We start from the raw sequence: 25,934 nt of genomic DNA on the forward strand, positions 1-25,934 counted from the left end.
AAAAAAACCCTTTAAGTCTTCAAACCCAAGCAGAGGAACGTATTCTTAGGTCCACTGAAGATGGCATGTTGTTTCCTTCATTGGGAATCACTCTCTGTTTGACCGTCCTCTGATTTTAATCTCTTTACTTCACAACAAGCAAGCTTGCTTTTGTGTTTTCCAAAGCACAGACATTACGTGTGTCTTCTGATATACACTGAAATCATGATTGCTGTCACATGACCGTCACATAAATAGTTAGTATTGAAAAGTACGTCTGAGAAAGATCTTATATGTAGAAATGGTGATTAAGCATGCACAGATAGGTAGTTGACGAGTGCAAAATCTACAAAGTCACAACATGTTGTTATTCTTCCTTTTTTTTTTTTTGTAATCCACACCGAGTGAAAACATCACGAGAATTCAAACATCCCTCCTCGATTGCGAGAAATGTACTGGTGACCATGAAAACCCCTGAGGACTCTTCTCCTTGCACTGATCTGTTTCTGACCAGGACTGGCCCAGACACGGCTCAGGCTGAGAGGACAAGCTGTGTCTGGGTACGAAGCTGGCCTGCAAGTAGTCGTCCTGTTTTAGAGTAACCAGAGTTTGAGACATAAACGTACAGCAGCAGTCAGGGGCTAAATCCCCCGCGCCCCCCACCAAACTTTTCTTAGCTCAGGGCTGATGCAAGTTCAGATAACACTACCATGGCTTTTGGTGATCTTACAGTGCCTCGCAAAATTATTTATACTTCCTGAACTTTCACATTGCAACCACAAACATTTATGTATTCTATTTGGGATTTTATCTGACAGACAAACACAAAGTAGTGCTTAGTTGTAAAGTAAAGGAAATTGATGCATGGCTTTCAAATTATTTTACAAATAAAATTCAGAAAGCTGTTGCATACATTTGTAGTTAGTCCTCCCTAAAAAAAACGTCAAAGCAGAATCCACCAAATTAAGAGTCCAATTTAAAGTAAATATAAGACCAGCTGTTTTGTGAAGGAATGCACCAGACAGATCAATGATCAAATATAGGTTTTTAAACAATACCATATTGTTACTCTGGAGGTGCTGCAGAGATCCTCAACTCAGGTGACAGAATTTGTTGGACTTTATTGAAAACTGACAAGAAAAAAAAGAGATTAGACCAAAATGGAGATTTTAAGCCCACATGGAAAATGCTGAATGTAGCAGAAAACTAATACTGGACATCACCTTGAACACACCATCTCCACTGTGAAACACAGAACTGTGTCATTATGTGGACATGGAATACCGGAGGAAAATCATAGAGGCTCCAAAACCCTAACTCATGTATTCAAATGCATGCCACTATTCACAGTTTTTGAAAATCTTTCATAAAAATAGAACTAATAACATTTATCTCTCCCCATCTCAGTTGTCTTTGCTTTATGTTGGTCTGTCATATGCTATGATTTGACAATAAAATATGTTTAATTTTTTGGCTGCATTGTGACAAACTGGGAAAAACGTTCAGGGAATAAAAATACTTCTGCAAGGGACTGTATTTAGTGTGGTCGACCCACCCTGCTCTGCTCTGAGTGTCATAAAAATAGTCTTTGTTTACTGCATGAAGTGCCAAAGTTATTCACAGCTATTGTCTTTTTGTTTTTCTAAAAATAAAAACAGCAATCAACAGGTACAACCAACATAAATCCCTTTAAATGAATCGCAAAATATTCATGAACAATAGTCCAAAAGGAAAAAAAGTAAAAGCACATCTAGCGTTGGCAAAACCATTTTCAAAACTCTAGCAAACAAAAAAAAAAAAAAATTAAAGACACCAGCAAGAGAAAACTAAAAGCATATGAAAACAAGGCAGCGCATGAACACAAAGCAAGCAAGTTAATCCAAATTAAAATCAGTTCTCCAGTGCATAATGGGTGTCTAAACTCAGCCTAGTATTAAAATAAAAAGGAGAAAAAAAAAACGTAAACGAGCAAGCAAAGCATTACAGCACTACTATGTACACAGTTTCTCAGGTGAAACAGAGAGCTGGTGTCACGATGTAGGGAAAGCGTGTAAAACAGAGACTCCAGTGGAACATGGAGTCCTTCTTGGCATAGGGACTTAAGCTATGAGAGACAGGGAGAAGGTGAAGAGGAGGAGGAGGAGGAGAGGCTCCCACATCATGCACATAGAGACTGGAAGGCTATTTTCTCATATAGAGTGACTGAAGATCTGGCCTCACCACCATCCCTCTCTATATGCCCCCTCCTGCATCTTCTTCTCCTGCATTTGATCCTCTTCTTTCCACCACACAGTGTAAACCTGATCTCTCTGAGACTCCAGAAGACCTCCACACAGCAGAAGCAGCTCTAAATATAGTCTGCCGCTTGTTCGTTGACGAGTGGATCCACACCGGCGTTGTTCCTGTCATGTCATTTCTATACCTCACTGCAAAGAATTTTAGCACCAGAAAACAACTTGTGAGCCCTCACGAAACCACAAAACTCACATACAGTATATGCACACAAACACAGACAGAGGAACCGGGAGCAAGAGGCCGATTCATTTCCTCGCTCCGCTTCCTGCTGATCTAATGTGACGGTTTCTCCTGGCTGCTTCCATCCGCCACTGGCCGCTGGAGATGCGTGGAGAGTGCAGAAGTCTGACCCAGATTCCCAAAGCTGCACCTCCCCTGCTGACGACTGACGCCTTCCTTCTCCAATCACGATCCGCTCTGCTCTGCTCTTTTCTTTTTTCAAATCTCTAGTAGCGGTTCAATAGCAGCATGATGGGTCAGGTCCTCCAGATTTACTTTTGTCGTGTCTGTGCTCACTTCATGTCACTGTCCCCTTTATATTTCACAGTTTGTATTCACAATGTGTCCATGCAAGTGGGATGATGACGCAAGGTGAAGAGAGTTATGTGTTGTAGTCACAGACAGTGCAGGGAAGAGGAGGGGAAAAGGCCAGGGCTAACAGTCCAAAGGAGGAGGAGGGTTTGGAGTGTGAGAGCTGTACAGATCACACAAACACACTCATTCCCGTATATAGACACCAACAGAGGGTGACTTGTTTTTAAGAGAGCGGCACTCTGGCTCAACCCTTACAGTGTGAATGGATGGAGGACAGAGTTAAAGGTTTCCGCTCCAATGCCAGCACCGTAAAGCAGAAAAACAATGCACCTGACAGGATAAGAGCTAGAACAGAACGAAGAGTTTGCTTTCACAGTTTTCAAAGATGCCTGCAGTGCTGGAGTGTCAACGGAACCAGTCATACCAAAAGAGAGAGATAATGTAATAATAATAATAATAATAATAATAATAATAATAATTAATAATGTCAGATAACATTGTGAGTTCTGTTTGGCCACTATCATACTGGACACATTTCAGTTCATGTTTTGCAACTCTTCCATAAATACTTATTGACTAGAAAAGTTTTAGCTCTGTCCTCCACATGCGGCCCTCTCTCAGTCTCACTCACATTCATTCCATAATTGTTTGGCACACAGTCAGTGATAAAGTCTGTACATGAAAGGGCCCTGCAGGCAGACAAGCCTAAAGTCCAGTCCAACTAGATGCCTGCCCCACCCAAACAGTCCTGGACCCCTTCCTCCTTCCGTCCTCTTCATCCCGCCATTTTCCACCAAACGTCGTCTTTCCTCTCGTTCACCACAGCTGCCTGCCAGTGTAGGTGGGAGGGGCAGAGGGCACCTGTGGATGAAATAAAATTGGTGTGTAAATGATAAACAGCCTGGAAACATCATGTAATCAAACATGTTTTGCTAAAAGGGTTAGCTGCATTGCAAAATGCCATATTTCCCCTGGTCCTTTACACTGGCTTAAATTTTTATACGGGAACTTTGCCTCCAGACTAAAGAATATTTGGGTTTAACTAAAGGCATGTTGAATGCAATCTTTGTTTTTGAATTGTTCATACATTTAAGATGTGATTTTCTTTTTCTTTCTCTTTTTTTTTGCACATCACAAAATATTTGTTAGCAAACATGCATTTATATTCTTCGATGCAAAGCAGGTTAAATCAGTAAAATCAGTATTCCACTGCATTAATTAGTAATATTATATAGACTAGTTAAACAATAGTTAGGCTACTGAAGTAGGATTTTAGTTATGTTAAATCCCAAATTATTCAAACCACTGGCAGATTTGAATTTTAAATTATTTTCTTCAACCAAGAACTTGGTTTCTGATAGGAAATGAGACAGGTATTTCTCAAAGAATAAGCAAAGCAAATGGAGTTTAAACGTCAAAAAATAAAAAACTGTCAAATGCATTTTGTCAAAATATTGCTTGTGAAAGTTCTCGGATCCTTAGCTATCAAATTCTTCTTATAGCTGTGTACAGACTGCTGTTTTGACATCTTATCTTTGGTGATGAGCTCCAAGTCTTTGAGATTGGAAGGGCTCCTTGCCATCACCCTAATATTTAGCTCTTACCACAGATTCTTTGTCAAAAAATAAATCTGCTCTCTGACTGGGCCAATCCAAACTTGAATATTACTTCAAGTAAAAAGAAATGTGTTAAAAGATCTCTCTGTGTATAAACCTGCCGGCGGTATGGATAAGTTTGGACTTAACGGAAAATCATCTATGAAAGTGGTCTTCCTCTGCCAGCCAGAATGTACACACCTCTTGATTTTACAGTCCTGCAGGCAGTTGCATCACTCAACAAATAAAAACAATTCATGGGCGAGTTAAAGACACTGAGGCTCCCTCACAATCACTCGCACAAATCACTTTGTGAGTTTGAGTGATGAGCGACCAAACCAGTCCATGCATTGGCAGAGACATGAGCATGCAAGCACACACCTCTCTCTCCTTGTGCAATGACGCGTGATCCATAAGGAACTAACGTACATGCAGTCTTGTCGGCGTGATGGAGTGTAACAGCGGCGTGTAAGCGGCGTGTACCTGTGACTGGGAAGATGTACTCACCGCTCCCCCGTTCAGGATCATGGTCATCTCTGTGGGCTGGTAGACGTTACTGCGGAAGGGAGCACTGGGCCTGGCACCCGTGTTACTGTTGTGTTGGCCGGCACCGCCACCGCTCCTCAAGCCTAAGAGGCGTACACAGAATACTCATTTTGACTCATCGTTTTTGCTTTTTCTCCTGAAACACTTCCTACGCAACAGAAATTTTCCTCCAACACCTATTTCTAGGCTCTCAGGCAAACCTTTCCTGGAGTTTAATTTTTCACTTTGGCCTACCTTTCCTGGAGTTTAATTTTTCACTTTGGCCTACATTCGTCCTACAAGCTGCCCTATGGAAGTAAATATGTGCCATCAGGATGTGAATAAAAAAATGCCTCTGAAATTTGAATGTTGTATATTAGTGCTTACTTTTTACTTTTTTCAGTGTTAAAATTAATTCAGAATATATTTTTAACCTAAAAAGAAAATTCAGTGTCATTATTTGTACATGAAAAAGAAAATTCAGTGTCATTATTTGTACATGAAAAAAAAATTCAGTGTCATTATTTGTACATGGTTGCAATTTTCATTTGTTAAAAAATTTAAAATCCTATTTCAAAGTGATCAAATTTTCAATATACATATTTTTTCAGTTTAATTTTTCAGTGTTAAAAAATTCAACATATAAAAAAATTCAACTTTTCAAAATTCAAATGCAATAGTTTCAGTGTCCTCAAATTCAACTTGGTCAAATTTGCCGTCTCAAATTCAGCGTCAAAAAATTCGCTGGAAAAATGGCAATGTTACTTCAGGTCACAGACATTAGCAATGGATGTCAGATTCCAACACCCAGCCAATGACATGACTCAACCGTCACATTGAAGAAATACCAGCACCACCGAGGCTGACGACCATGGAGGCGAACGCAAACCCAACGGTGAGTTTAATGCTTTCATATTCTGCAGCATATTTTATTTTGCTCATGAAGTTTGATACATTATCTTAAAGGTTGATTTAAAACTCGGGTTTGGGCCGTTGTTAATCTTACATCATGTAGTGCTGGCATATTAGTTCCAGCTACCTCCTAGCATCCCACAACTTCCTCCCCGCTGTCCCACACACGATTCCTCCCGTTTTATTTCAAAAATAAATGCCACTTGCGCCAAGTCTAGAATATTTAAAGAGAAGTGATGGGTGACGACTTTCCGGGTTTTGTTAGTCGTAATTTTTCGGGAGAATTAATAAATTTATGGTCATTACAACATCATCAAAAATACTGCTTCTCTTATCTAACAAGTGACGATATATTAATTTACATTCTTTTACTTTTCGGTACAAAACGTCGTTCTGTTACCTAGCAACATTATTAAAAAAAACCTCCTTTGTTTTTTTAACTAATTTTGAATCAAATATATGCTTGAAAGTACATCTGCTAACTTATTTTAGATTAATTTATTAAGTCATTCATAAATGAAGTCACATGAACAGGATGGGGTTGTGATTATAATTAAAGTAGGAAGAGTTCACAGTCCCTCCTTAAGCTTCAATTGAAGCATACAAGGCAGCCATATTAGCTTACTACATTAGCGGTAGCATCTGAAAAATTACGACTTTACTAAGACTGCCTGTCTCAGTCAAGCTTTAAGCTTTAAATCAACCTTTAAGATAATGTATCAAACTTCATGCACAAAATAAAATATACTACAGAATATGAAACTCAACGTTGGGTTTGCGTTCGCCTCCATGGTCGTCAGCCTCGGTGGTGCTGGTATTTCTTCAATATGACAGTTGCGTCATGTGATTGGCTGGGTTTTTTCATGTACAAATAATGACACTGATTTTTTTTTCCTTTTTTTTCCATTTAATGTTGTAATTTATTCTTCCTGTCTCCTTTTTTTTTTCTGATTTTTTTTTTTTTTTGGTTAAAAATATTCTGAATTCATTTTAACACTGAAAAAGTAAGCACTAATATACAACATTCAAATTTCAAAGGCATTTTTTATTCAAAGTCTGATGGCACATATATTTCCATACTGCCCAGATAAAAGATGCCCTCTAGAATGCTGAACGGTGGTGGTGTACCTGCTGTGTTCTCGTCGCTGTATCCGTAGCTCTGGTTATCCACAAACTGCCGGTGAGACAGAGGGATGTCTTCATCAAAGCTCGTCTCCCTCATACGTGTTGAGTTCTGGGAAGTGTCAAAGTAGTCTGGGGCGGTGGGTTGCGGTGGGGGTCTCAAGCAGATGTGGGATTCGGGAATAGCATGGAAGATCAGCAGGAGCCAGCCCTGAGTCACCAAGGCTATCGCCAGTGCGGGGTTGTTCCACTCTGGGGACCTGCCGAGCCAGTCGTTACCATACAGGTAGAAGCCCACCCAGGCCACCCACAGCAGCAATGACAGCAGGCATGTCACCAGCAGCCAGACAGCATTGCAGCGCCACTGACGTGTTTTTCCACACAGAGCCAAGGAGGCGGCAGTAAGGGCAGCGAGAAGCAGGGCTAGCACGTAGCTGCAGGCTAATGAGAAGTCCAAAGGCATGTACTGACAGGCTGCTCTACCTTCCCTCAGCACGGTCAGAAGTAGCCACTCAGCGGCAATGATGCCCTGCACGGCACTCAGACCTAACGCCAGACCCGTTAGAGCACATCCGCCGGGGCTTCGGCGTTCTCGGCCGAGCCTGCGCAGACGAACCCCCTGAACCAACAGGCAGGAGAAGCAGACAGCAAAAAGGAGACCCCACAAAGCCCTACGGATCAGACAGAGAGACTCATCCTGCTCGACAAGGTAGGCAAAACTGAGGCCGAACAAGCCAAATATCCCCAGGAGCAGGAGGAGAATGGGCCCTACACCACAGCGCTTCTCTGCTTCACTGATGTGGCGCAGACGACACAGCAGGACCAGAGCGAGTAGGATGGCTGCCAACGTCCCACCGGCAGCCACAGATTCGACAGCTACGCCCCAGATGGATTCCAGGTCGCACAGGAGAGTGTAGGGTCGCCCGAGACCCCAGCCGCAGCCTCTTGGGAGAGCCTCGGAGTCGTCCGGATCCTGACCGTGGGCATGATGAGTAACAGCCAGCAGCAGGAGGAACACAGGTGGGAACGCCATCTTTGAGAGGTGAACAGAAGTGAGGATGGACAGGAAGATTGATGCAGAGCATGAGGGCAGAAAGTGGAGACAGGAAAAAGGTCATGAGTCACAAATGTTGGTGAGCCATTAAAGCTGAGCCGTCAGTCATTCCCGTAGCAATGGTCTGTCCTTGAAACAAAGCAGACGATCGGCTTCTGCTGCGTTTTAGAAATGGAACAAAGGACCAAAGTTTATGCTGGGTGACTGACTGAAGCTTCTCTGAACACACAAACAAACTACGCATTGTGTTTCACTGGTGGCAGGTTGTGGCCATTTTTCTTTTAAAATATTTCTACAGCTTTGGGGCAAAAATAGCAACTCTTAGAGTGCAAGCGGAGCTCAGATCTGCTGGCTTCAGCCTGTTCACCGTGTAAGACTGGAGTCTGAGCAGCTACAGCACTGGGAAAACAAGAGCTGCAACTTCATGAATATTTCCACGAAAAAAATACAGATACACTGAAAAGATTGTGACTCACTATCAGGCTTCTTGCAAGGTGTGAGACGCTGCATAATGCACTACACACAAGAACACCGCACCTCCAGCAAAAATACAAGTACTTGTTAGTACTTTTTGAAGTGTGCAACATCAGTGCTGTCAATCTAACAGTTTGCCCTCTGTCAGGATTATTGTTCATATCATACACATACTGAGTTTTTTTTTTTTCATTTAATTGTTTGTTGGCTTTGCAGAGATGATCTGTGCTGTCGTCTCACCTGACACACTGTGTGTTTTGTGGAAGGCTGATGTGTGTTGAACAGCACCACAACACCAGACAGATGAACATATCCTCTTGGCAGGTTGCTGTCACAAAATGTCCTGGCATTCTTTGTGAGCTAAACAGTCGGCTTTCAAAAAGTGCTTTCTGCTCTTTTCTATGCTTGCAGATAAACTTTCAATTGTTTTCCTTCAGGGAGATGTAACTTTGACATGAGAAATGTAATGGTGTCCACAAATTGACTACAGCGGTATTTGCATACCACATGAAGGACACTGGATATCCCGAGCTTTATATTCCCACTCCCAGTGTCAGTGAGTCAGAGTGGGTTACGCAGGCAGACTGCTGGGGTGGGGGGGGGGGGTAGTTCAGGATCAGATAAACATTCTGGTCACACATGCAGGCCTGCATGTCACTTATACAGACTAATACTTTGCTATAATGGGGAGACTACACAAATAAGACAAACCCCAAAATTACAAAACCAGGGGTGAAACAAATACCTGTGCAATACCAGCCTCTACATGAAGTATATTTTGATAGTTCTGGGTTGGACTCACTTTTTTCCTTCAGGTCTGACTCAATTCTTCAAGGTATATCAATGTTTTATCAAGGTGTCAGAGATTTTTGACCCTATGGATATGATAGCACAGGACAGCGACAGCAGTAGGAGTTTGTCCCACAATCGGTGGGTTGTCGGGTCGATCCCTGTTCTTTGCATAACTCACCTTCCTTTCCTGTGCCTTGCTCTGCCCTGCGGGGCACCATCAGTGTGTGAATGTGTATGTGACTGAATAGCAGGGGGATGCACTGGAAAGTGCCATACAAGTACACACCATTTACAGTTGCTGCAGATTTGTTGGCTTCACACCAATTATGGGATCTCCCTTTCCTTTAAGATCTGGCCAAGTTGAAGGACACAGAGTACAGTGAGCACACCACCATGTTCAAGAAACCTCTTTGAGATATTCAGTGATGTCTAAAGAATGGTTAGTTGGTAACAAGGGGCCCCAAGTGTGCAAAACAAATATCCACTACTACACCAGTATACCACCACCACTGGCCTGAACTGCAAAATGAATGAATTCTTACATGTTGTTTTCCCCCAAATTCTGAACATACCATCTGAATGGTTCAGCTGCAATTTAGACTCATTAGGCTCCCAATGATTTTTAATCTGTTATCCTATAAATCAAGCCGTAATGTATAAATTTAGCCCCCGTTTCCTGTTTTTAGCAAAATGGGTTTGCTCTTCTGCTCCTGTTGCCCATCTGTTTTTACATGTTGTGCATTCATAGATGTTATTCTGAGTACCTTGGTATCTGTGGTTATTTGAGCTACGCTTACATTTCCACTCTGTCCATTCTCCTCTTCGCTTGACACCCACAAGGCCACCTGCTGTTTTCTAGATATTTTCCTCTCTTCCAGACCATTCTATGGAAACCCAAAACACAGTTGTGCCTGGCAATCCCGGCAGACAAGCAGTTTATGAAGCATTCGAACCAGCCTGTCTGGCACTAACAACCATGCCATATTCATTAAATCCCCTTTCTTTCTCATCCAGATGCTGGGTTTTAAAAATCTTCACCACATCCAGATGCCTAAATGCATTGCCTTGCGGGCATGTGATTGGCTGATTTACTAAACTACAAACAACTGTAAGCCAGTTCTAAATGTAGTATGCCTAGTAATGTGCAATAAAGGTTAAATTAAATTAATCACTCATGGTCTTACAAGGCAAACTGTAGACGAATTTAAACTTATACTTTATTATATTTCTATGTGGGGAAAAAAAATCCTGTGCTTAGAAATAATTAATTAATCAATAATAAGGCATCAACAGACCCTCTGTTGTTTTTACCTTGAACAATCCATTTAGTCAATAAGAACTGTGTCTTCTCCTGCATCTTTACTGCTGGATGTCGATCACAGATACTACACTGTAGCTACCAGTCGTGGCATAACGAGCGTCTGTACATATCTTCTGTGGTCAAATCATGAAACCATATTGTAATATTTTTGAAATGCACTTCCACAATTGGAACAAAAACAACAACAGGTTCAAAGGTCAGATTTCTACTTTTAGACTTAATGGCTTCAATGTAATTCTTTTTTATTACGTCCACTGCACTTCACCTCCCCCCTATTTACTTATAAGCTATAGCTATTTTGTGCCCCTACATCTATTTTTGAACAGGCAGCTGTTGTTTTCAAGTGAACTTCCTAGGAAGCCCCAGGCCTAACAGTGCAAGTTGCATGCATGTGATTGTGTACATGATTATTAATTAGGGGTCAAAACTCCCCCTTTTCCTTCTGTCGCCTTTCTGCAATACTGCATCAGCTCGAAACCACTTATTATTAATCCACCATCAGTCAAAGCTTTTAAGCACAGATTTATGCACAACGAAATATATGTGGCACATCACATCTGATTAGTCCTTCTTGTCTCTAAATTACAGAGGACAAATGTAGGTAAAAAGCTCTCTCCTTCCTTATTGTATCTTCATCACCACCTTCTTTGTCTCGGTCCAACGACAGAGGCAATAAAGCCACGTAGTCAAGACGGATGCACAACAAGAGGCTGAGGCTTGCGTCCTGCACACTAGTGGCTTTTCCACTCACTCGTCCTCCTGCCCCATCACTCCCTCTTGCACAGATGGTTGCACTGGCTGCTTTTTGAGTGGGACTTGGCAGAACCTGTGAGCCGGAAGCCACCACAGGCCACACACAGGCGCGGTCACATGAGAGCCATCAGCTGCACATGCATGTGTAAAATCCCACATGTTAAGAGTGACATGCACATGCAGCACATATGCTACTTAAGTCCTCACATTTCTTTCATATTAGTGAGCCGTGTGAAAAGGGAGGATGATATTGGCTGCTCATCATCGGCGGCCTTCTGCCACGCCATGCATGTTCCTTTCTGTCGCCATTTCTGTTCTCCGTTTCAAATTCTCTGTTCTGCTAGACGTCCGTGCCCCTCCTCCTTCAACACGCTACTCGTTTAAAAAAGACCTCCAAACACTCTTCATCTTCCCCTTTCTTCCATCTTAGATCCTTGTGGTCCTTCCTCCTCCTCCACTTCCTTCCACTTGCCTTTATTCGTTCTTTTTCTTATGTAATTCAGGAACAATCCAGCTCCAGCCAGTTCTGCTGCAAGTGCAAACAGCCGGGCGGCACTGAGCTCCTTTATTCTACACCTCACAAGGTTGCAAGCTTGCTTTTGTGCTGCATGCATGTCCAACATGCCTCTGTTGGCATGCTGCAGGTTTGACATTTAGCTTGGTTGCATGCATTATATGTCCTTATGAGGACAACATGCATGGTTGAAACACAAATCCCCATTGTGACGCAAATGCAGCATGCATTCTTTGCAGCACTGAACAGGAATACAGGCTCGAGGGGACAAATGTGCAGCACTGCAGTCATTCAGACGAGCTCCAGGCTGGACAGAGAAGGATGGGGGCCGGGGGGGAGCGTGATGAGTCAAGTGGTCCAGGACAATTACAGACTCCTATGATTATCAGACGCAACACACAGCCAGATGCTGTCTAATTACTGTGGTAACGATCAGAACGATTATTGCATTTTAACGACTTGCTTCGTGTCTTTCTGTTCTGCAGCAGTTTTGGCCAGATTATTTCAGCAACACACAAAATATCAGAGTTTCTAAAAAATGTGCAATATTCGACCGGACCGCCGCTTACTCAGATGGAGGGACGAGTTATTAGCTCACAAGTTAATCACAAATAAAATGAGACCGTCAGTTTTGTGCTAAGCTTTTTTGACTTCTTCCAGGAGTGAAGTTGTGTTTACTGCCTCTGAATTTTCATTCAAAAGAAGCATGTCTAGTTTGCTTTCTGAGTGAAACAGCCATTGAGGGATGATTAATTATAAAAATGTCTAATTTACTTAAACCAATTTAATAAATGCTCCCTGCTAATTGCTCCGAAAAGACTCATTAAATGAAGAGCAGTATCTACAGTGTATGTAATAACTCCCAGGCTTCCATTATAATGTTTCTGGGGGTTTCTCCAAATAATTTTCCGCAGTACACATTAGCTACTTTTGGAGAGCGGGGACCTTTTAATGATTCTGCCTGTTGAAGGAAGTTATCTTTTGTCTTTATGTCCTGGACAGATTACCAATGTCAAGGTACAATAAGGTTTTACAATTTTGAGACTGCAAAGACATTCCATCAAAACCTTCCTACAATTTGAAGCACTTTTGATGAGATGCCAGAGAAAGCACCGGGTTGACCAGAGGTTTTTCCTGCTGGAAAAAGCATAGAGTAACATTGTACACATTTTATGCCAACTGTTGCTGTGCACTACGTGTTAGCTGGCTGAAAGCTGTTAGTCCAGGTTATCATACTGTAAAAATCTCATACTGGCTCCATGTATGGGTGACATTTTGGCTAACTCAGTTTGGTTTGTTGGGGTTTTATTAGTTTCGAGTAGAGAAAGCATCTCTGTAGTGAAAGCTGTGCGTTATTTAGTTTCAATGTTGGTTGTTGCTCAGGAGGTGTGAAAGCAGAAACCGAAATAAAAACACACAAAGAAATATCAGTGTAGAGATATCCTAAACATTTGTCTCCTAGAAGTTAAGATGTATAGAAACAAGCCTTCACTGTGATAACCTTTATACAATAGATGTAAACACAAGATGGTTTTCAGTTTAGACTTGGTACTACATCAAGGTATCCCAAGATTTTACATTGCCCCTCCCCAACATGTTGCTCTGCCATGGTGGTTACCAAATATTTTCCATATTACAAAAATGCTGAATTCTGCAGTTTGGACAGTTTTCCTTTTGCAGGAAACAAAAGGAAAAAACCAATCACCATTGTTATGGCAACAGTATTTTAAAACTACATGACAAACTACAGAAGCAATTAAAAAAAAAACGAAAAACAATAAAACCAATGTTTTGGGTTACACATATATATACCATAAATACCTTCAAATGTGTTTATAATGTTATCACACTGACAGTGTAGAGGCTCACACCTAGACAGAACAATGGCAGAATAAAGATTTGTTCTGCCATTGGACAAACAGTGAAGCTGTTTGTTTTGCTGCAGCCTTAGGCCACATCAACTACTCTCAGGTTGATTTTTGTCTCAGATAAATTACATTTATCTGAGACAAAAAGATTTATCCAAACGGACAAGCACATTTTAATTGCTGCATAAATGCTCTAGCAAGTTAAAATTTCTCCTTGTACTTTTGTGCTACATCACTACAGAACTCTGTCATAAGTTAAGATCGGTTCGTAATTATTTAAAATTCTTTGCTATCATTAGTGGAAACTAAATCAGAAAAATCTCTTAGGATCTTTACCCTTATTATATTTTGTTTTTGTTGTAATCCCTTGTCAAATTTTGTATTATTGTTTTTTTTTTTTTTTGTCATTTCAGTTTCTGTATTAGAAGACTGACTTTACCAGAGAGAATGCAAACGTGTATCTTTGCACTGAAAACATTTAGCTCGTCTTTTGTCCTTTGCAGCAGCTAGTGAGATTTATAAAAATTCAAAATAAGAGGCAAAGGAGAGTACGGATGAGAAAATGTGGCAGTAGACTACCCACTAAAGTCTGAGTCATTTTAATTTTGAAGAAATAACTACACTCAGCTAAAGGTGCATAATTGTTCTTTTAATAATCTTAATGTAAATGAAAACAGATGAGTTCTTGATACAGAAGTTTAGGCTGCCAATTGTTCCAGGCTCCAATCTCGTGCAGTTTTTATGCTCTGCATGCGTAGGTTTCCTCTGAGTACTACTGTTTCCTCCCACATTCCCAAAATATGCTCACTTGGTTAACTGGTGCTTTTAAAATGAATGTAGGTGTGAGCAAATGTGGTCCTTTCCCATGGATTTTTTTCTTTTTAGACCAAGACATAATTGCTGAGTTTTGTAACATTTGGATGCAAAGCTGCTTTTAAATGTAGAAGGAGCCTGGAAAATAAGGCTCAGTTAAAAAAATAAAAAATCCGAAAGGAGAAACGCAACAGATGATTAAATGCACGCTTAAAAAGAATGAGATATTTCCAACCTCCTGGGAGCCATTTTATGGAAACTGTCAGTGCACATATTCATCCCCTGCCTCCTCAAAGATCCCTGGTCCCCCTAATTATACCTCATTATCATGTGACTGGGCTTACAGCAAGACCATATGCTAATTGACTTCGCAATTAGCAGAGCCAGTGTTACACGTCCACCCTCTCACCCCCCCTCCCTCCTCTTCTATCATCATAACAGATACAGTATGGGATGACCGGACGGATGTGATGGCACGCAAAAATGTGTATCCTGAGCATGCACAGCTCCGGTGTCATGTGTTCCGCTTCACTGCGATATGATTAAGCATCTTCAATTATAGATTGACATCCGGAAAGAGGATGAGTGGTGGGCTGGTGGGGGAGGGGGGTAAGAGGGGATCAGACTGGGTTTGAGAGCGCGATAGTGATCAGAGGAGCAGGAGGAGCGAGGAACAGCCGGATGCTCGGAGGAGGAATTGGAGTGAGCCGCTTGCCGTGAGCATGAGCGTGTGTGTGCGTGCGTGCGTGCGTGCGTGCGTGTGTGTGTGTGTGTGTGTGTTGGAAGAGGGAGTGGGTGCATGAACACAAATGCATACATGAGAGATGAAGCAGCGAAGCTCCAACATATAACAACCTGACCTTATAAAAAACACATTTACAAGCAGTTCCTTACAAAAGGGACATTTTACACATCAGGTTCCTTTATAATCCATGAATGCTGCTTATTGGAATTTTATGAAAAATGATAAATGCTTTCCTAACTATATATAAATAAAATCCTAAGCATGTGCTCTGATTTCCCTAGTCAGTCGATCACATTTCAGAAGTCACTGTGCGTAATTTTATCTCACAATAAATACAGATGCTTTGTAATGGCCAGTTTTATTTCTGAACACATAGCATGGAGAGGTTTAAACCACGGTTAGGTTATAAATGAGTACTCCAAGCTGTGAACCACTCAGACAGCTCCGTTCAATCCATCATTTGAAAATGTAAAACAACTGCAAACCGACAACGACACAGATGTCCATCTAAACTGACAGGCAAGAGGAGCATTACTAACAGAATCAGTCGACAGACTCTTGGTAACTCTGGTGAAGCCGCAGAGATCCAGAGGTCAGTTAAGATAATATTTGTGGATTATTGCCAAGAAGATAGTCATTGTTAAAATAAAATCATCAGAAGTTCAATTTACATTTTGCCACTGTCCTTCTGTTGGACACGCAAACGTGTGAAAGAAGGAGTCAAATGAGACCAAAATGAAACTTTTTGGCCCAAAACACAAAACGTTGAGTGCGGCAGAAAGTCAACACAACACATCACCCAGCAAACACCATGCTTACAATGAAACGAGCTCACTGTGGAAGTGCTTTTATTCAGCAGGGACAGGAAAGCTGTGAAGACGGATTGAGCCAAACAAATAGGACTACCGTACTTATTAGAGTTCGCAGAAAACCTGACACTAAGGCATAGGTTTACCTTCCAGCAGAACAACAGCTCTGAACGTACAGCCAGAGATACAATGAAAGGGCATAGATCACAGCCTAGTCCACGTCCAGACCTAAATCCACTGGGAATATGTGACAAGAGCTGAAAAATGTATGTCCTCATATGCATGAAGTCCAATCTGACATAACTTGAGCTAATTTGAGATTTCAGTCTTAGTGCGACGCTGTTGAAGACCGACCCCAAAAGAGTTTCAGCTCTACATGCAGTGAAATGCAAGGCAATAGATAACCTTGGAGGAGCTGCAGAGATCCATAGCTCAGGCGGAAGAATGTGTTGACATTACATCCACAAATCTGGTTTGAAGAAAGCCATTGTTGAAAGGAAGCCAGTCAGAAATTGTGTTTGTAAATGGATGGAAGAGGATACCGACAGGACATTAGAGATGCTCTTTAACCAGTCTGACTGATCTACGGGATTTTGCACAAAAATGTGCCAGAACTTGTCTCTGTATGTGCAAAGTTGGTAAAACAAGTTGCAGCTGAGATTGAAGCAAAAGGAGATTCTTGAGTCTTAAGGCTGAGTGCATATGCGCGGTACAACAATTTCTATAAAATAAGTAAATTTAAAAAGCATGTATCATTTTCTTACCACTTCATGGTGATTAGCTTGAGTTACCACATATAAATTCCAGTAAAACACACGGAAGTTTATCGTTGCAAAATGGGAGAATGAACACACTGTGTAGTAATCCGTACTGGGTACATATGGCTTCAGCCCAGAGGACGCGGTCGTGTCATCTTTTCCCAAGAGGGGGCTAACTAACTGATGAATGCACAGTCTGATAATAAACAGCTCCACTCAGCTGAATATTTATTCATGAGGGAAAACAGAACACAGTAAAAAAAATAAAAATAAAATAAAAAGACCCAGGAGCTTTTGGAGAGCAAATCCTGCACTGACAACAGGCTCATATGTCATATATTGACCTACAGAAAGTCTGACATCCATTTCCATACAAAATGCCTCAGTCAAATTAGACTCTTATGTGCAGCGCTGGGAGGAACACATCCCAAGGTGTCTCCCTTTAGGTTTTAGCTGACCTGCAAGAACAGCTAAATGCAATCACACATTTAAAGTAAGCTCTTTCTCTTTTCTTTCCTTTCCTTTTCTTTTCTCTTCACACCCCCCTCATCTCGTTTAACAATAAAGGCCACATGGGAGGGTCCCTGGGGGTTCCAGAAGAGTGTGTTTGTTTGAGGGGGTGGGGGGACAGCAGCAGCTATGAACCATTGTTATTGAGGTGCGTGACTGTGTGTGATCCAAAAATAGGGAATGGTATCCAGCCTCAAAGCTGGAGAATAGAGAAGTGATTGACACCCCTGAAACCCCCTTTCCTCCCCCCCCTAGTGTGTGATGAAAATGGAGGCGCAGCCAAAAGACATAGACGCCTTTATCTCCGTGAGAAAAAAAAAAGTGCAAAAAGCATCGACTGGAGCCCTAAACAGATTTGTGTTGAGGTTTTTTTTTTATTATTTTATTTTTGTTAAATGCACCATTACGAGCAAGAGCATATGTGTCCATACCGCTTCTCCGCGTCACACACCTATGCATTTGGTGCATAGACATCGCCGTTTTTCTCCCCCAAAATACTGCAACTGATGCGGCTCTTATCTTATTTACGACACAGCAGCCGGATTCCAAATAAAACCAGGTCTTCTTCAGGACATTTAAAACACAGACCTCTAAATAAACCAGGCGCACGGACGTCCACACTTCTCCCCCACCCCCACGACTGAATCAATCAGCATTCTACGTTCAGCACCTACCTTGATCGATGTAAACAGATGTGATCTAGTATAAAGAGGGATTCACAGTCGCCAGGTTTGATGGGATGCTGAATATTGTTTTAAAAATGTCACATTTCGGACTGAGCTCTCAGTTCGCTGGGTTTGATGCTCCTCTGCCGCTCCACATGGACTCCGAAGCAGACGAGTGCCCGGAGATTCAGCCAGTGTCCGCGGTCCTCGGAGCCAAAACAAGCATTGATGCAAGTCCGAACCGGAGAGGGTGTCAGGGTCAAAATACAAGACAGGTCCCGTATCCTTACAAAGAAGAAGAAGAAGAAGAAGAAGAAAAAAAACCTAAATCCTTTGTTTAACGGTGCGCATCTTCTCCAGGATAGAGAGATTGTAAACGAGTGAAAATCCCCCCCATAACAAACCGTGCCCCTCCTCCTTCTCTCTCCGGTTATTTTGCTGATTCTGTCTCTGAGTCTCCGGTTTGACGCTCGCAGTTCCCCGCTGCACCTCTCCCGACTGAACGCATCACCAAAACAGCGCTCCGCATAACGTGCGTAATGGTAATCCCGCTACGCAGCCAGGCGCGCACACAAGCACGGAAAGTGACATCTCTCCACACCCTCAGCGCGGACTTCTCTCTGTCCTTTCCCTGTTAAAGCGCCTCACTCTGATAAATGACTTGTTTACTGGCATGTGTTCAGCTTATAGGTTACCTCCCAGCTGGAGACGGCGAGTCCGCTCCTAAAGCTGTTGTTTTTCAGACTAATAAAGTGTGGACGCTGTTGAATTTCCACCGAATGCCACCGCAGCCATTCAAACATATTCACAACTCTTGAACTTTCTTTCCCCCCTCCCCACTGGGATAAATGGATTTCATTGGAATCCAAAAGACAAAGTAGCGGATGGAGAGAATCTGTGAGCAGCACTTCTAAAGTCTTGCTGTATGTAATTTGGATAGGTGTAGACTTTGACTGGGTCACCAACACATACTTTGATCTATGCGGGTGTTGCAGCTCGTATTGTCCTGCTGGAAGGTGAACACCAATCCCCTTCTCTTCCATTGCAGCATCTAACATGTTTTCTTCATTTTCTTGCATTTAGCTACACATTCAGCGAGATTTGAACGCATCATTCTACACGAGTTAATTCATTCTAAGTTACTACTATGACTTTCAAACATTAACGTAAGTTTTATATTATTGATTTACGTTATTAATATTTCATATCCTTGCCTCGGGAACAAAAAAAAATGCAATTTCATGCACTCCATTGTTTTAATAGCATACATAAAAAAAATGTTTATGCTTCCACCGGTCATCTCAGAGGTCTTGACGCAGCAACAAACTGCTGCGGGGATTATTATTTCTCGATTTCATCACACGTTTGTTGCCACAGCTGCTCCAGTCCGTCTTATCGGGGAGGATTTCAGTGGTGACCCACCACCACCGCCACTACTGCACCTCCTCCTCTCTGATTCTTGTTCTGCCTTCATCACAGCACGAATCTGTTGTCGTTTTCCTGCCATTTCAGTTCATAACAAACAGAAGGAGCCTCGTCACATCTATACAGGAAGCTGATATCTGTGCTGGATTTTTATCACAATTAATCCACCGATTGAGTGTTAATCCATATTTTGGACATACAATCGGAACCGGTCCAATTGTAGCAGAAAGTTATACGCACACTTACATTTGACACGTGCAGGTTTATTTATTTATTTATTTATTTTTTAATTATTTTTAGCTTTAATCTCTTGTTTTCCTGCTCTCCTTCTTTTCATACTCATAAATCCAGGCAAAAAGGGGTGACACACAGTCTCTGGGAGCAGGAAGGAGGCGTATCATATGGAATGGCAGCTGAGGATGTGAGACTAATGTGACAGGTGCAGCCTGAGAGAGTGACAGCATGGGAAGAGGGGGTGGAGGAGGGCCATGTGGAGGAGGGGTCAGTGCTTGAAACAGGAGGATTGGGAGAGATTAATGGTTCTTTCACTTATCAGCGGACAGGCCCTTGCAGTATATCACTGGTAGTGCTGCCATTCTCATTATCTTTATATGAGCCGTGGAAGATGTGAAAAGGGACAGGAAATCATTGAACAACCACACATATTTAATCATGGTAAATTGATTTCAAAGAAACATCCCTCATCAAGTTAAAATAATAAGGTAATTGAGAGGCTTATGACCATGTAATTACTGCACATGGGCATTACTGAGATAGCCAGTTAGATTACACATAACACTCTGATATATAGTGCCTGAAAAATGTGTAAAATGCTTTTTAAGTAAATCTCGCCCTGTCCAGGACCTTTTAATCAGCAAACTATAATTTCCTGCTTAGTTGCCATTTAAAATAGGAAAGGCAAGCAATCAGGCTCCTCAAGGTAAATGGATGATTCATGTGTTGATTTAATTTAAAAAGAAGAAGGAAGAAAAAAACAAACAGCTGACTCAAATCCAAAATTTACCCACATCTACAGTAAGAGAAATCACACAAAAAAAAGTTCAATATGATATTAGACTGCTGCAAATGAAGATTAATTTATTTTTGAAACCATTACACAGATTTATCATGAGTGCCTATGCAACAACTTTCTGCAAAGACTGGCTGCAGAATAGAGAGTAAAAGAAGTCTTTTTAATTATTTTCCAGTTTCCTTTTGAAGCCAGAATGCAGAAAATCTTTGAACATGTTTCATGTGTTACAAGGTGATTAGTCCACCTTTTCAGAATATAAAAGTTATTGCAACAGAAATCTGAGCCAAATACGTTTCTTTTCTTGGTATCTAACCATACAACCAGCGAAAGCAAATGAGGTGGACTAGCAGCTCATGTCCTCCAGGACATGTTACTGTGAAATAATCCCTCTAGCATGTCATGACGATCATGTGTGGCAGTCATGAGGCTGTCATACAGCAGCAATGACTTCAGTCAGAGGCTTCTTTAGATTTGCTGCAAGACTGACTGCCCATGACTCTCTGAAGACACTGGGATGATATACATAGCAACATTTAATTTAGCTTTGGGAAATGGAACTGAATTGAACTGAATGTCAGACAGTGAGAAAAAGGATCATATGTCTTTTCATTGAGTGCTTGCAAATATCTGGTTTCAGCTGCTGTTTGTGTGATGTATTTTAGCTTCAGAAATTCACTTAATCTGTGAACTGGGAGCTAGTTTGTCTATATTCCAGACCTGATTGCTTGAACTGGCTGGTTCAGTAGAAATTGAACGCATACGTAGTGCATGTTCTCATCATTAGTTTGACGTTTAGACAAGAATGTCGGAGTATTTATAGCGGGTTCTACAGTAACTTGGATCAGAGTGAACACATGTGAGGCTCAGTCACTGACTAATATAGCCGTACTGACAACCTGTACTAACTGTGGCTCAGCCTCGTGAGTTATTGTCTGTTAAATAAACCTTCTTTTGTACCAGAACAGCAGGCTCACAGGTGCTGTCCCGGTTTATTTTTGACTCATCTACTATATATAAGTTTGAGTAATCTCTCTCTTTCCATTCATATTCATTTGAGGTATGTCTTCTCCCTCCAGCCCCCCCGCTTTTCTTTCCTCTTCCTTCTCCGGAGGTTGCCTCGTCTCGTCGTCAAGGCCTCCTTTTGGCCTCCGCACAACAAACAGCGCAGTGACAGCAGGGTGGCCGACACGGAGACACGCACGCTGCATCTGTTTCCAGCAACTAGCATCACAATGAGATCCTGTGACCTTACAGGATGCATTAACTATGACAGGATGCAGGTGTCCAAATTAACAGGAAGAGTGACTAATTATATAGAGTAACTTTATTTCCATGTATGTATCCCACTTTACTCAGGCTGTAATGGAAACGATGTGAGTTTGAGATATCAGTGCTTTGTCAGGAGTTGTTCTGCTCTCATCTGATTCACAAGCTCAACAGATATTCCAGTTCTTCTCAGCCTTAACAATTTTTAGGAAAAACCGCTTTATAATACTTCTCACCAGCACAATGCAGTAGTGACCAATTTGAGACATAAAAATGTCTTTTTGGATTGTCAAATCTATCAATTTTAGATGAAGTTGTAGCTGAAAAGCTTCCTTGTTTTATTCTCAACATATCCATTTCCATTCATCAGAGAAAAACTCCATGAAACTGGATTAAAACGCTTCAGGATCCATGTAGCGATTTATCAAAGGTTCTTTGTCCTGCACAGTGCTTCCTAAAACTGAAAAGTCACCATGAAACTTGCTACTTTGCGTCAAGTACAGTTGTTATTTTCACTGTCTACGATTAGTGCTCACTTTTCCTTCTGCCATCAGGGACCAGCTGTTCGCTATTCAAAATATTAAGGGCTTTTTTGACATTTTAAGTTTTTTCATATAAAATCCTGCTGTGGAAATTCAGAATTTATCACCATGCTGTGCTACTATTATAATCATACAGCTGCTCAGAAGGAAATACACTCTTGCTTTTTCCCTTAATGTTGGTAATTCAGTTTAAGCGGGATAATCCAAATCTCATCCATCCGCCACCCTGTCTATTCAGTTCACACTCCAGTAGTTGTCGAGGTCAAGACTCCAGGCAGCAAAACAGAAGAAGCCAGGATGATGCAGATTCCAGATGCCCGAGAATCAAATCAACAAATAAATTGTATTGAAGAAGTAAAACATACTTTTTAGTTTCACCACTATAGGCATGGGGTTAGCTGACCTCTTTGAAGACCTCACCATGCACCATATTTTCATTCAGTGAGCTTTGGAGATCCTTTAGTGAGCTTTTCAGGTCTCCCAGTGGCCCTATCAACATGGTTTAACCCACAGAAGGTCGAAGTGGGGTCATTGGAATAAAGGCAACACCAGGATTTACCTTCCTGCTCTGTCGCCCAGTCTCTAGGTCCCACAATAATGAACAATGGTTTACTCTGAATCATGAGTTGATTATTCATTTCAAGAGAACTAAGCTAGTCAAAAATGTGTGGTTCTCATATGCTTTAATTCTGAAATCTGGTGATGATCAATTACACTAATGTGATCAGTGATGTTTTTTGATGGCAATCTTACAATTTGAATCAGTAGCCAAAATATTGAGGCACTCAATAGGGCACTGGGACCCCAGAGCCTTATTGGGATCCCAGTGCCTGGGATGCCTTATTGTTTTGTCAATAAGGCACTGGGATGCCATATTGTGCTGTGAAAATACTGATAAAATTTGTTTTTTTAGGTCAAAATAACTAAATATTAAAACAAAAATTCTGAGTATTATCACGAGTTAACAAGAGCAGTTGATAGATAATACCTTATAAAGAAATTTCTAAGCATCTTTGCTCAGCTTTCCATAGTCTGGCTAAAATCAAAGGAGCCTGTTGCTATGAGACAACAAAGCTAACAGCTACTCAGCTGTGCAGATTTTTAAATGTGCCAAAATAAAGCATGTGTGCCATTGGCTTATTGTGATACAAACTGTAATAAGTGCTAATAAATAGTTTAAACCTTCAACTTTCACCCAATTTATGAATGATAGCTATATTGGATACTAAACAATAGTATGTGACTTTAAAGTGCAAAGCACTTCACAAGTAGTATTCAGTACCCGTGTTGCCACCATATTAAAAGATCCTCTACCAATGAGTGGTGCAGTAAATGCCAAAAAATGTCAAAGCAGTACTATTTTTTTTTACATCCACTAGTATTTACACATGGATAGAAAATAGTGAAGACTTTACTGGATGTGTTAAATATGATTAAATTATTTACCCATGTCTGTCCATGTGCGACCCTTCTCTGTTTGTCTCTGGTCCAGTAGGTTGACTTCACAACAGACACACTCAGACTCACTGTACTTATTCTAACGAGAAAAAATAAATACATCAGTCCAACAGCTTCTGCCCCACAGTTACAGACTGCAACAGAAAGAGGGGCAACCTGAGTGTGATCGTATAGTCGAATGTAACATAAATTTACATCGTTAGTTTGCATAACTAATATTATCTTTAACACAAATAGCGATAAATATATATGTTTTTAGTACAGGAAATATTTAACATTCAAAGACTACCACACAATTGGTAAAAAATTAAAATGAAAACATACCTCAGAGGGAAAATCAAGTTGATGGTTACCATCAGTCCCACAGTTTCTGCCCCTATACAAGAAAAAAATAAAATAAAAAATACAACTACAGAGAAATGGTTCCCAATGAAGAGTTCATAGATATACAGTTGAACATATCTGAAATGCACAACATTCAGTATCATAACAGTTAAAAGTAAAAAAAAAAAATAAAGAGTATAATAATAATAAAAATACATCAAACTTATATAGCACTTTTAATATAGACAAAGCATCTTTGTATATATTTTAAAAATGCTTAAAATATAAAACATTGCAAGATTACATATGAAACCCTGTATCTAACTAAATTAGCCTAATGTTAAAATATAATACTTGTAAAGAAAGCACATACCACAGTTACAGATGGCAACAGAAAAAGGGGATGAGCTGGCAGTTACTGGTTCCTATGGTAACCACCAACTGTCAAGAACAACATTTACCTATACAGCAGTAAATGTGAGGATAAAATAACTTTTTGACTAAACAAAATTAATTTGAAGAATGAATAAACCAGTTTTGATGATCTCCACATCTATATAACGTTCAAATATAACGTTGTTACACACACTTATTGTTTTCTATTTCATCTAAGTCGAATGCTCTATTGTTGTCCTTAGTTTTTGTGTCAGCTAAGATTAAACAAACTTGCCAGACACTCTAAAACTATCTTGGAGAGACGAAGTTCAGTCAAAGGAATATCTGGCTAGACTTCAGTGGGACCTGAAATGGTAATGCACCTTTGTGAATGTAGTTGAGCCAATGGACATAATGAATACATTTTAGCATGCTGTTGTGCTCTAAGTCTGTGAGCAAATGCTGCAGAATTACTGCTAAATATTGGTTTATAAAAAATTCATCATGAGCAAGTTGGTATGCTGGCACATTTATCCCCAACTGGATTTAAAAATAATAGCACAGAGTCATTCCTTTGTCTCCAGGGTCCTATTCCTCCTATGTTTATATAAAATTCATAAGGCACATAATGGGAGACTCTCAAATAGTCAGCAGAAGCCTCCAGTCTCTTACATAACTTCTGCCTGGTCAGATATGATCCAAAATGCTACAGATGATTCTACAAAAACAGATAAATATACATTAGTCATGAAGACTAAGTCCTGGTTTTGTAAAGTTTTCATCCAAAAATGTGTTAATTATTTAAAGCTAAACTCAGCCAAGAGAGAGGAACATAAGGCCCAGTGAAGATGGACCCATTTCTACTGTATATGAGTGTTTTACATAAAGAGAGATATTAGTCTATAGCAGTGTTATATAAAACCGTTCAGCTTGTCTAATTCTTTTGCTTTCAAAATTTTCTTTCAGCCCAAGCTATAACCTCTTGAGGTCTAGTTTTATCTCCAGCCGTCTGAACAATTACCCAGTGAAGTAGAAGCCGCTCTGTCTGGTATGGGTAGAGTCTGAATGGGGGTGGGACGAAAGGAAGTAGCTTTTCCATTGATTTAAACTAAGAGACAAGCTAATGTAGGATAAAAAAAAAAAAAAGACTGGGAACATAAATTTTGAGAATGGACTTACTGGAAAAGATCGGGTGACGTGTTTGAGCAAGTAGTAATGAACTAAGATGGTCAGGTTTTCCAACAATGAGATGTTTTTTGTTAGTGTGCTTTCCAACACACAAAATACATGCAAGAATATGAGGTCACAGCATGTGACTGTTGTTGGGTTTGGGGGGAATTAAGGATTACTGAAGTTGTGGGATTTGGTCAGATGTGGGCTCTGCTGACGTATTCAAGAAAAATTTAGTTTCCTTAAAAGTTTGTCATGACTTTTTCCATTAATAGGAATAGCATCGCCATTTACTTTGCAGCC

At 40.9% G+C, this 25,934-nt stretch overlaps 1 protein-coding gene and 1 long non-coding RNA gene across 5 annotated transcripts; both read right to left on the reverse strand.

The window, feature by feature from the left end:
- Nucleotides 1-5: 5 nt before the first annotated feature.
- gprc5ba (G protein-coupled receptor, class C, group 5, member Ba) lies at nucleotides 6-24,138 on the reverse strand. Of its 4 annotated transcripts, none has more exons than XM_016673979.1 (5): nucleotides 24,087-24,138; nucleotides 23,751-23,841; nucleotides 6,969-7,995; nucleotides 4,887-5,032; nucleotides 6-3,669 (listed from the first exon to the last, which is right to left on the reverse strand). In XM_016673979.1, exons 1-5 carry the CDS (start codon nucleotides 24,116-24,118, stop codon nucleotides 3,625-3,627), a joined length of 1,341 nt encoding a protein of 446 aa, XP_016529465.1. In that variant the 5' UTR covers nucleotides 24,119-24,138; the 3' UTR covers nucleotides 6-3,624. The 4 variants fall into 4 exon arrangements, with proteins under 4 accessions (XP_016529465.1, XP_016529466.1, XP_016529464.1 ...); XM_016673980.1 differs by lacking the exon at nucleotides 24,087-24,138 and adding an exon at nucleotides 18,048-18,323 and having other exon boundaries at nucleotides 23,751-23,893; XM_016673978.1 differs by lacking the exon at nucleotides 24,087-24,138 and having other exon boundaries at nucleotides 4,911-5,032; nucleotides 23,751-23,891.
- On the reverse strand, nucleotides 11,106-13,609 carry LOC107836807 (uncharacterized). Its single transcript, XR_001662770.1, has 2 exons — nucleotides 11,564-13,609; nucleotides 11,106-11,429 (listed from the first exon to the last, which is right to left on the reverse strand). It is a non-coding gene; the product is annotated as an uncharacterized LOC107836807 (long non-coding RNA).
- Nucleotides 24,139-25,934: the final 1,796 nt, after the last annotated feature.

This window comes from Poecilia formosa, unplaced genomic scaffold (genome assembly GCF_000485575.1).
Source record: "Poecilia formosa unplaced genomic scaffold, Poecilia_formosa-5.1.2 Scaffold88, whole genome shotgun sequence".
NCBI lineage: Eukaryota > Metazoa > Chordata > Actinopteri > Cyprinodontiformes > Poeciliidae > Poecilia > Poecilia formosa.